General features: G+C 49.1%; 1 protein-coding gene across 1 annotated transcript in view; it reads right to left on the reverse strand.

The window, feature by feature from the left end:
* Nucleotides 1-1519: 1519 nt before the first annotated feature.
* Nucleotides 1520-12405, reverse strand: part of bbs1 (Bardet-Biedl syndrome 1) — a 77509-nt gene continuing 66623 nt past the window's right edge. Inside the window, exons 16-17 of the mRNA XM_063036173.1 lie at nt 7896-7982; nt 1520-4650 (exon numbers count right to left, since the gene is read on the reverse strand). Coding sequence (XP_062892243.1) covers nt 4564-4650; nt 7896-7982 — 174 coding nt within the window. The 3' untranslated portion in view covers nt 1520-4563. The remainder of the gene's footprint in view (nt 4651-7895; nt 7983-12405) is intronic.

The raw sequence follows: 12405 nt of genomic DNA on the forward strand, positions 1-12405 counted from the left end.
AGGTGTGAGTGGCCTGCTCCCGGACTGGAATCAGCGTCACATTCACACCCAGTGCCCAGGGACGCCGAGAAACCTCTCGCCCAGCAGCAAGAGTGCACAGGAATTAATAACAAGAACCGAGGCACACAGCACAGCAAGGGCAAACCGTTCACCCACACCCCAGCTGCTGGAAACTGCAGGTCATTTCACTCACAGATGGAACGCTCTCCAGTTCCGATGGAGGGTCTCGGCCCAAAACGTTGACTGTCTGATCCACTCCACAGAAGGCTGCCTGGCCTGTTGAGTTCCTCTGACATTTTGTGTGTGTGTGTGTTGCTCTGGATTTCCAGCACCTGCAGAATCTCATGTTTATGTTCGGCTTCTTGTTTCTCTGGGTAGCTCAGCATCAAAGTAAATTTATTACCAAAGTACAATATGTCACCATATACAACCGTGAGATTCATTTTCTTGCGGGCATACCCAATAAATCCTTAATAGAATCAATGAAAAACCACACCAGCTTGGGCGTTCAACCAGTGTACAAAAAGAAATAATAATAATAATAATAGATACCAATAGAATGAGATAGAGAGTCATTGAAAGTGGTTGTGGGAACAGTTCAGTGATGGGCCAAGTGAAGACTTCCCTCTGGTCCAGGAGTCCGATGGTTGAGGGGTAGTAACTGTTCCCGAGCCTGCTGGTGAGAGTCCTGGGGCTCCAGTGCCTCCTCGCAATGAGAAGAGGGCATGTCCCGGGTGGTTGGGGTCCCTGATGATGGATGCCGCTTTCCTACAACATTTTGTGTAGATGTGCTCAGTGGTTGGGGAGGACTTCACTGCTGTACTGGGCCAAATCCATCAACTTTTTGTAGGATTTCCCGCTCAAGGAGATTGGTGTTTCCATACCAGGCTGCGATGTATCCAGTCAACAAGCTCTGCACCACACACCTGTAGAAGTTCGTCCAAGTTCTGGATGTTGTGCTGAATCTTCACATACTCCGAAGGAAGTATGCTTTCTTCGTAATGGCCCTCGTGTGCTGGGCCCCGAGATAGGTCCTTCAAAATACTAACACTGGTGAATTTAAAGTTGCTGACCTCTCCACCTCATCGACCTCTGGTTTCCTCCTCCTGAGTCAATAATCAGCTCCTTGGTCTTGCTGAGGTTGAGTGAGAGGTTGTTGTGGCACCACTCAGACAGACTTTTATTCTCCCTCCTAGATGCTGAGTCATCCCCACCCTTGAGATGGCATGTTTGACAATTGATCTATACAGGCTCCCTGGTGTATAAACAGGCATCACACAAAACTTGTAGAACAGGACTTTAATCTACAGATAGCAGCACAATTAAAATATCCAGACACAAATTATAGCAGGTGTTTGAAATCTCCACAGATGCTGCCTGACCTGTTGCGTGTTTCCAGTATGTTTTATTGAATGTTACATATAACTATATCGTCTGTACGTCCAACGTGCATTTGCTCATGCTCATTAAGGGATGCAGGCCCCCCCCCCCCCGGCTCTTTGAGCCACACTGCCCCAGTGACCCCACAACCCCGGTTAAGCCTGAACCAAACACGGGGCAATCCACTGGTTTAACACTAGCCTAACCACGGGACAATTTACAATCACCAATTAACCTACCAACCGGAATGTCTTTGGAATGTGGGAGGAAACGGGAACCCCACACATGCCACGCGGAGAATATACAAACTCCTTACAGGACAAAGGCAGAACTGAACTGCTACTACTAACCGCTACCCTCGGTTCAGGGAGTTGGGAATGATTCACCAGCAGCAGAGAGGACAGGGAGACGGAAAGTTAAAAAGTCAAAGTCAAAGACTGCTGGTCTTGGGCGACGTTGGGAAGCCCTTCTCACAATAGACAGAACACAGTACAGTGTGCAACGGGCACACTGGAACCAAATACAGAGCACGGTGCCACATCACTGCCACACACTGGATTCTAACACAAAGCACTGCGCCGTCTGTCGCGCACTGGAGTCGAACACAGAGCACAGTGTAGTCGGACTGACCCGCACTGGATCCTAACACAGAGCACAGCACAGTCTGACTGACTCAGACTGGATTCTTACACAGAACACGGTGTAGTCGGACTGACCCACACTGGATTCTAACTCAACGCACAGCGCTGTCTGACTGGCCCACACTGGATTCTAACACATAAACACAGAGCACAATGCAGTCTGACCAGTCCACACTGGATTCTAATAAAGAACACACTGCATATGTTAAGTAGACATGAATAAGGACACCAGGGAGTGGAGGAACTGGTAAAGAGGAGGGAAGTGGCCGTGTGAAGCTGCTGGGCTGAACAGTCCACTTCTGCCCTAGTGTTAGAAGGAAACTCAGCCCCAGGTCCCACACTCACTCAAAGCAAACAGGAGGGGTCGGAATCTTTTAAGAGAGGAGGCTCATCGACAACCTTAGACCTGGAGGGGGAAGAGAGGGAGGCATGGAGTTGAAGACCAGCTTTAATAGTGCCATTGCCTTATGTGTAAGGTAAAGGATATTGCAGACAAGTGTGAGGTGTTGCACTTCGATGGGACAAACCAGGGTAGGTCTTACACAGTGAACAGCAGGGCACTGAGGAGTGTGGTAGAAGGATCTGGGAATACAGGCCCATAATTTCATGAAAGTAGCATGAGAGCTAGACAGGGTCGTAAAGAGACCTTTCAGCACATTGCCCTTCATAGATCAGGGCACTGGCTAAAGACGTTGAGACAGTATGTTGAAGTTGTACAAGATGTTGGTGAGGCCTAATTTGGTGTATTGTGTACAGTTCCGGTCACCGACCTACAGGAAAGATATCAATACGATTGAAAGGGTGCAGAGAGGGTTTACAAGGACGTCGCTGGGCCTTGAAGACCTGAGTTGTAGGCGGAAGTTGAACCGGTCAGGACTTCATTCCCTGGAACGTAGGAAAATGAGGGGAGATTTGAGAGAGGTATGCAAACTTAAGAGGGCTTAATGCAGGCAGGCCTTTCACACTGGAGTGGGGTGAGATTAGAACTAGTCAGCGGTTACAGGGGAAAGGTAAAATATCGAAGGAGAACTTCACTCGGGGGCGGTGCGAGTGCGAAACGAGCTGGCAGCAGAAATGGTGGACGGGGGTTCCATTGCGATTTTCAAAGTTTGGATATGTACATGGGTGGGAGAGGTATGAGTGGGGTCTATGGTCCAGGTGCAGGACAATGGGACTAGGCAGAATAACAGAACAGCATGGACTAGACGGGCCGGAGGGCCGGTTTCTGTGTTGTGGTGATGAAAGACTTTGCATTTGCGGGACAACTGCACTCCCTCTCCTAGTCACACAGTGAGCCGTAAGAACCCAGTGTGGTAACTGTCTGACGTTGCCTTGTGGTGACACAAGAGTTGCTGATCAAGTGACGGGGGTGGTTTCACAAACACGAGTCAGTCTGCAGATGCTGGAAATACAAAGCAACACACCCACACACAAAGCACTGTGGCAGCTCAGCGCGTCAGGCAGCATCTGTAGAAAAGAGTGAACAGTCGACGTTTCGGGCCGAGACCCTTCATCAGTCGCAAAGTGTTGACCGTTTGCTCCATTCCACAGATGCTACCTGGCCTGCTGAGCTCTGCCAGCATTTGGTGTGCGTTGAAGGGAGTAGCTTCCTGTGCAAGTTGTACTCTGTCCCTTTCCAATCAGTTCCACATTCACACCCTCCCCAACGTCCAATACTGGAACAGGTTTCCCCGCTCTCCCAAACTGTGCGTCACACGCTGCTATTCCGGTTCCCTAACCATTCACCTGGTGATCCTTGGAGACTGAGCCCCCAGCCAACAACTCCCCTTGTCTGTCAGCTGGTGACCGAGAGTGCGTTCCAGGGTCACGGTCGGGGGCCTACACCCTGAGCAGTTTGAAGCTACTGGGGCAGGACCAGCAATGGCTGATCCATCGTCAAGGCCTGGACGAGCCACAGTCCTGGTCAGAGCAGAGGGGAGGAATACGATACTGGCATCGGTGGGGGTGGGGAGGGGGGAAAATACAAGAGATCTAAAGCGGAGGTTGATGGGTTCTTGATTAGTCAAAGGTTACGGGGAGAAGGCAGGAGAGTTGGGTTGAGAGCGATAATAAGTCAATCACAGTCAAACGGCAGAGCAGACTCGATGGGCTGAATGGCCTAATTCTGCTCCCATGTCTCAGGGTCTTACGGAGCAGGTACCAGCAGGGTCACAGAGGTTAGTGAAGTCTCGGTGACTGCCAATTAACTTCACCTAAGACCACCAGCGAGATGTCCGCAGCACGCTACGGTCTCTCCGGGCCCAGACTATCCAAGTCCGACCCGCGCACAGAAAGATCTCAACAGCCTACCGTGGCAGTGAGCTGGGGCTACCTGAGTCGGGCCAAAGGAGAGCAGCAGAGAGTTTGCACCGGGGGGGGGTGGGGAGGTGGGAGAAGGACCGCCTGTTCCCCTACCCCCCCCCCACTGCAGGTGTGCACAGTAGCCTGCGGAGTGGGGCAGGCTTTCCGGGGGCCACGTCTCCGGGAATTCCACGGCTGGCTGCACTCCCCCGTCCTCTGGCCCGGAGGCTGTGATCGGACTTCAGCCCACGGCAGGCCCCTCGCTGACCGGCATGTTGACATGGGCGGTCAGCAGGGGGGAGCAGCTCCCTGCCCGCAGCACGAACACCTGGGGGGGTGGGGGAAGAGAACGGCACAGTGGTCAGTGGGCACCAGCCCAGCCTCTGAGCACTGACAGGGCCCTGCCCCGTGTCCCCTATACAACCTGCCACCCACCACCCACCCGCAGCTGATGCTCGTGGGGGTCAGAGGGTCGGATTCCCCCCACCACCACCTGCGCAAATGGGGCCGATTGTTTGGGAAGGAGCAGCCTGGGTCCAAGATATCCCTCCGGTATCAAAGAGGCACAGCTCCAGAAGCCCCTCCGCTGTCCTCCACCCTCCCAATCAAATCCTTCAGCTCCGCACCCCTCCGAGGTATCTGCACTTCTGGCCTTGACACATTCCCCTCCCTACACACTTCCAGCCCTCTCTTCCTCCACAAGGCCTCAGCTGAGCAACTGGTCTGCGCAACGGGGCATGGTAGCGTAGCAGTTAGCCTGATGTGAGGTCACGTGACGGCAACTCTGATTTCATTCCCACCGCCGTCTGCAAAAAGCTTGCACGTTCTCTCCCCGTGACCGCGTGGGTTTCCTCCGGGTGCTCTGGTTTCCTCCCACAGTCCAAAGATGGACAGGTTAGGGTTAATAAGTTGTGGGCATGCTATGTTGGCGCCCCGAAGCCCCAGCCATCCCGTACTGTTGGTCATTACCTCAAGTGATGTGTTTCACTGTTTGTTTCTATACATGCCAGTACTTACAGTTGGAATCTGTCTTTTTGTGTGTTGCCCCCTAGCCGTCAGTCTGTGGTTTTGTATTGCCATGTGCCCTTGTTTGTTTTCATGCCCCATGTGTTCCTGTCCCTACTCCTGCTCTACTCCAGCCCCTGTATTACTGAGTACTCCATCTCTCACCCGTTTCTCAACATTACCCGTATTGCTGCCACCTGTGTCTCATTGTGCTCCACCTATCATCTGCCTGCCTGGTTATTGCTCAGTGTATTTCAGTCCTGGGTTTTCACCTGTTTGTTGTCAGATTGTGCCCGTGAGTTTTCCTGAGCCTTTCCAGCATCCGTATCTGAACTCTGTCCTTCTGAGTATTGATCCTGCCTGTTTGCTGACCTGGATTTCGCCTGTTTATCTTGATTGTTCTGGTTTTTGACTCTGCCTGTTTCCTGATACTGATCTTTGGAGTTCTCTGGATGTTCTGATCTCTGCCTGAACTTCGACGCCGGCTTTGTTTGCGTCTCTGGTCTTGTTGCTCAGTTAATATCACTGTGTGCACAGTACTGGGTCTGCCATTGGGTCCCTGCACCAGCACTCTACAACATGTGACAAATAAAGCTAATCTTTAAATCTTTCCCGAGCAGAGAGATCTTGGGGTCCAAGTTCGGAGCTCCTTGAAAGTGACCACACAGGTCAAAAAGGTGGTTAAGAAGGCTTATGGAATGCTTACTTTTATTAGTTAGGGCATTGAGTTTAAAAGTCAGGTGGTTATGTTGCAACTTTATAAAACTCTGGTTTGGCCACATCTGGAGTATTGCGTTCAGTTCTGGTTCCCCACTCTGGGAAGGACGTTGAGGCTTTGGAGAGGGTGCAGAAGAAGTTTACCAGGATGCTGCCTGGTTTAGAGAGTGTGTGCTATGACAAGAGGCTGGATAAACTTGGGCTGTTTTCTCTGGAGCAGTGGAGGCTGAGGGGAGATCTGATAGAGGTTTACAAGGTTATGAGAGGCATAGATAGAATGGACAGGGAGTATCTGTTCCCCAGTGTTGAAACGTCTAATACGTGATGAACATGAGAGGGGGTAGGTTCTAGGACAAGTTTTTTTTACTCAGAGAGTGGAGGATGCAAAACAACGCCTTTCACTGTATGGCTCGATGTACGTGTGGCAAATAAAGCCAACGCCTTCTGTTCCAACACCTCCTCCTGCAGCCCAAGGTCACCAAGCAAACACAAGGTATTGTTGCTGTGCATCGACCTTGGGCCACGGAAGGAGATTCTGGGACAAAATGAAAAGATCAGCTTCATTTGCTGTGCGTCCACGCTGATTTTACCTGTTCTCCCCGACGCAGCAGAGGGCCAGTGTCTGCTGTGGGGCGGCGGTCGGGTACGGGACGGGCCTGGGTCAGCACTCTATGGCGGCGGCCCCTTCCCGAGCTGAACACCTCAGCCCACTCAGACTGACGTGGCAGGAAATGGCAGGGCCTTGGTTTACCGCTGCAGGATGGAGGGGAGCGGGAGATGGAAAGCTCTGGCCCCAAGATACATAGAACAGTACAGGCCCTTCGGCCCACAATGTTGTGCCAACCTTTTCAACTAAGATCAAAGAAACCATTCCCTCCCCCATAACTTTCCTCATGTGCCTACCTCAGAGTCACCATCCCTGGCAGGGCATTCCACACAACTACTGCCCTAAGAGTAAAATAAAACCTACCTCTGACATCCCTCCAATCACCTTAAAATGATACCCCCTCCTGCTGCCCTGGGATGAAGGTGCTGGCTCTTTACTCCATCTATGCCTCGGATCATCTTATACACCTCTCATCCTCCTTTGCTCCAAACGGAAAAGCCTAAACTTGCTCAGCGTTTCCTCAGAAGACACGCTCTCCAATCCAGGCAGTATTCTGGTAAAACTCCATAAGACCATAAGATTTTGGAGCAGAATTAGGCCACTTGGCCCATCGAGTCTGCTCTGCCATTTCACCATGGCTGATCCATTTTCCCTCTCAGCCCCCATAGAAACATAGAAAATAGGTGCAGGAGTAGGCCATTCGGCCCTTCGAGCCTGCACCGCCATTCAGTATGATCATGGCTGATCATCCAACTCAGAACCCTGTACCTGCCTTCTCTCCATACCCCCTGATCCCTTTAGCCACAAGGGCCATATCTAACTCCCTCTTAAATATCGCCAATGAACTGGCCTCAGCTGTTTCCTGTGGCAGAGAATTCCACAGATTCACCACTCTCTGTGTGATCCCCTGCCTTCTCCCTGTATCCCTTCATGCCCCGACCAATCCAGAATCTATTGACCTCCGCCTTAAACTTACCTGAAGATCTGACCTCCGCAGCTGTCTGAGGCAACAAATTCCACAGATTCGCCACTCTCATCTCTGCTCTAAACGGACGTCCTTCTACCCCTCCCACCATAGGAAACATCCTCTCCACATCCACTCTATCGAGGCCATTCAATGTGGTCACCCCTCATCTTTCTTCTGCACCCTCTCCAAAGCTCCCTCATCCAGTGAGATGACCAGAACCGAACACAATGTTCCAAGTTTGCGGAAGGGGCAAATTGTGACCGCCGCCCCGCCTCACCTTGATGGTGTCGGAAATGCCCCTGTCACTCAGACATTGCACAAAGGTATCAATGGGGTAAATCAGACCCGGCACCAACATCGGGACCTGCAAGACACAATTCAGAAATGGTTACCATCTCCCGACTGTGATAGCTGTAACAATGGAGAAGCTTCACTTATTCGTATGTTTTGGACGCGCCCAAGTCTTGGAAAATAATGGAAGGAAGTATTCCAAACATTTTCTGCACTCTTTAAAGTAAATTTTAAGGCTAATCCTTTGACTGCCCTATTTGGTATTGTTGGAAGGAAAGATATCATCTTGAAGACATCTGATCTGCACATTCTGGAATTTCTCTCTCTTACGGCTAGGAGGGCGCTTTTGTTTAAATGGAAGGGTGCTGTTCCGCCTAATCATGTTCAGTGGTTACAGGATGTTATGGCATGCCTAAATTTAGAAAAGATTTGTTGTTCAATTTCTGAATCTAACCAAGATTTTCAAAATTTGTGGGGGCCGTTTTTAAATTATTTTCATAATCGTCGACTTCTTGTTAAAGTACAGAAGTTGGTTAATAGTATATTTTATTATCTGATAGGTTTTTTCTTTTTTTTCCCCAAACAGCTTTGACTTTGGTAGTGGGTGTAGATCTTTTTTTAATAAAATTGTTTATATTCTATTCTAATACACGAATTAATCTAATCCATATGAATATAGAGTAAGGAGTTCGTTAATGTGATTTAATATACTGTATTTGGTATTATTATATTCTGTCTTTTGTTTTATAATGTGTATTCTCTTGAACTCTGTATTCTTCTATATAGAAATCAATAAAAATACTGAAAAAGAAAAAAGCAGTTACGAGACTTGACAGCAAAACCAGTTACTTACAGAACCTTTGTGTAGTTAAACCATGAAATCGGTATTAGCTCGTCTGAGATATGGCAATTACAGAAAGGTGCTACTATGACAAAAGACCAAGTTATCAGAAGATTGATGCTGATAAGAGAGAGACAAAGAGAGAAACATTCCAAATGTTAATGAGAGACGAGAGAGATTAACGAAAAGAGACACAGTTCCGAGTATTGTCAGACCGGTTGCTTTGAACCTGAACTGTTTGAAGTTTGATGGACAGGCGATACCCCAGCAGGGGAATAAAAGGAACAGGTTCACTAAGGCAAGAGACACACCACGACACCACGAGATAACGAGACCCTGGAAGTGCGGTGTGCCCCCCCCCACAAGTTGGTGGGAGTTTGGAGGTCTGGTCGCAGGATCAACCATAGATGCACAGGGTGAGAAGGTACGATCGGCGGGAACCTGGTGTGTGTGTCCACCCTTGCCTGGGTGCCGGGTTCACTGCAGAAGAACGATTGTATCCGGAACGGAGGGGTCACAGTCGGTGACCTCAGAAGACATTACAAAGGGCTCACCCGAAAGCTAACTGCGAGGAATATCAAAGGTCTGTTTGAATCCGATTTGAAAATCATCATTCGCGCGCTCTCTCTCTCTCTCTCTCCCCAATGGCACCACGGCGATTACTGCGAACTGAACTGAACTCTGCGTCACTTGAGACTGATCATTTAGCCCTAGACTGCGATAGAGCTTGATTGATCCTATTATCTAGTTCTGTGTACATGCATGTTTTATCAGTGCTAACCTGTTGCATTTATATCCTTACTATTAGAATACTGTGTTACTTATTTCTTTAATAAAAACTTTCTTAGTCCCAGTAATCCAGACTCCAACTAAGTGGTCCATTTCTGCTGGTTTGGCAACCCAGTTACGGGGTACGTAATACTACGTAACACTTAGGAGTGTTGTTGAAGCACACACAGCAATTCAGAAAACACTTCGAGACAGAGCGACGACAAACAGAATTTGCATCAGCACAAGGGTTCTGCACCTACTGGAAACCCAGAGCAACCAACACACACACACACACACACACACACACACACATTTTGGGGCGAGACCCTTCATCGGGACTGGAAAGGGAGGGGGAAGAAGCCAGAATAAGAAGGTGGGGGGTGGGGGGGGGGGAAGAGAGGAAGGAATGCATCTCAGACCGAGCACAGACAAAGTAAAAGTACGTACGTGTCCCCACATACAATCCTAAGATTCATTTTTCTGCGGGCATCCTCAGCAAATCTGTAGAACAGTAACTGTAAACAGGATCAATGAAAGGGGGAAGAGTATAAACGACAACAAACTGTGTAAATACAAATACCAGGGGTGATTGATAAGTTCGTGGCCAAAGCTAGAAGGAGTCCATTTTAGACAACCTAGCACATCTATTTTTCAACATAGTCCCCTCCTACATTTACACACTTAGTCCAGCAGTCGTGGAGCATACGGATCTTGGACCTCCAGAAAGTGTCCACAGCAAGGGTGATTGATAAGTTCGTGGCCTGGGGTAGAAGGAGACGAGTTATACAGCAACACACATCAAAGTTGCTGGCGAACGCAGCAGGCCGGGCAGCATCTCTAGGAAGAGGTACAGTCGACGTTTCGGGCCGAGACCCTTCGTCAGGACTAACTGAAGGAAGAGCTAGTAAGAGATTTGAAAGTGGGAGGGAGAGGGGGAGATCTGAAATGATAGGAGAAGACAGGAGGGGGAGGGATGGAGCCAAGAGCTGGACAGGTGATTGGCAAAGGGGATATGACAGGATCATGGGACAGGAGGCCCAGAGAGAAGGAAAAGGGGGAGGGGGGAAACCCAGAGGATGGGCAAGGGGTATAGTGAGAGGGACAGAGGGAGAAAAAGGAGAGTGAGAGAAGGAATGTGTGTATATTGTGACAAAAGACCAAGTTATCAGAAGATTGATGCCAATAAGAGAGATAAGAGAGAGACAAAGAGAGAAACATTCCAAATGTTAATGGAAGACGAGAGAGATTAACGAAAAGAGACACAGTTCCGAGTATTGTCAGACCGGTTGCTTTGAACCTGAACTGTTTGAAATTTGACGGACAGGCAATACCCCAGAAGGGGGATAAAAGGAACAGGTTCGCTAAGGCAGAGGACACACCACGGCACCACGAGATAACGAGACCCTGGAAGTGCGGTGTGCCCCCCCCCCACAAGTTGGTGGGAGTTTTGGAGGTCTGGTCACAGGACTGACCATAGACACACAGGGTGAAAAGGTACGATCGGCGGGAACCTGGTGTGTGTGTCCACCCTTGCCTGGCTGCCGGGTTCACCGCAGAAGAACGATCGTATCCGGAACGGAGGGGTCACAGTCAGTGACCTCAGAAGACATTACAAAGGGCTCGCCCGAAAGCTAACTGCGAGGAATATCAAAGGTCTGTTTGAATCCGATTTGAATATCATCATTCGCTCTCTCTCTCTCTCTCTCTCTCTCTCTCTCTCCCCAACGGCACAACAGCAATTACTGCGAACTGAACTGAACTCTGCGTCACTTGAGACCGATCATTTTACCCCCTAGACTGCGATAGAGCTTGATTGATCCTATTATCCTAGTTCTGTGTACATGTGTGTTTTATCATTGCTAACCTGTTGCATTTATATCCTTACGATTAGAGTACTGTGTTACTTATTTCTTTAATAAAACTTTCTTAGTTCCAGTAATCCAGACTCCAACTAAGTGGTCCATTTCTGCTGGTTTGGCAACCCAGTTACGGGGTACGTAGCAATATAAATAATGGATGGGGTACGAGGGGGAGGTGGGGCATTAGCGGAAGTTAGAGAAGTCAATGTTCATTCCTCGTGTTGGAGTTATACAGCTCTCGTTACATGCACATGCACTTCAACTCTTTGAGTGAATATGCAGAAAGTTTGAAGTTAATAACTCATCTCCTTCTACCTTAGGCCACGAACGTATCAATCACCCCTGATGAGTTATTAACCTCAAACTTTCTGCATAATCACTGACAGAGTTGAACTGCACGTGCATGTAACGAGAGCTGTATAACTCATCTCCTTCTACCTTAGGCCACAAACTTATCAATCACCCCTGCTGTGGACACTTTCTGTTGGGCATGTGGCCAAGTGGTTAAGGCGTTCGTCTAGTGATCTCAAGGTCGCTAGTTCGAGCCTCAGCTGTGGCAGCATGTTTGTGCCCTTGAGCAAGGCACTTAACCACACATTGCTCTAGTCTGTGCGAAGAGTGGCGCCCCACACAGACTTCCAATCTGCGCCTTGTAAGGCATGAAAATGCCCGACGCAGGCCTCTCATGGTCTGAGTCGACGTTCCCTTCCCTTCCCTGCTGTGGACACCTTCTGGAGGTCCAAGAACCATATGCTCCACGACCGCCGGACTAAGTGTGTAAATGTAGGAGGGGACTATGTTGAAAAATAAATGCGCTAGGTTTTCTAAATTTGACTCCTACCTTAGGCCACGAACTTATCAATCACCCCTCATATAAGCAAATAGCAGTAAGTAACAAGAGCATGAAATAACAAGATAAAAGAATCTTTTAAGTGAGGTTATTGGTTGTGGCAACACCAGAAATAGAATGAATGTAGTTATCCCCTTTAGATGAAGAGTCTGATGGTTGAGGGGTAGTAACTGTT

This window comes from Mobula hypostoma, chromosome 30 (assembly GCF_963921235.1).
Source record: "Mobula hypostoma chromosome 30, sMobHyp1.1, whole genome shotgun sequence".
Taxonomy (NCBI): Eukaryota; Metazoa; Chordata; class Chondrichthyes; order Myliobatiformes; family Myliobatidae; genus Mobula; species Mobula hypostoma.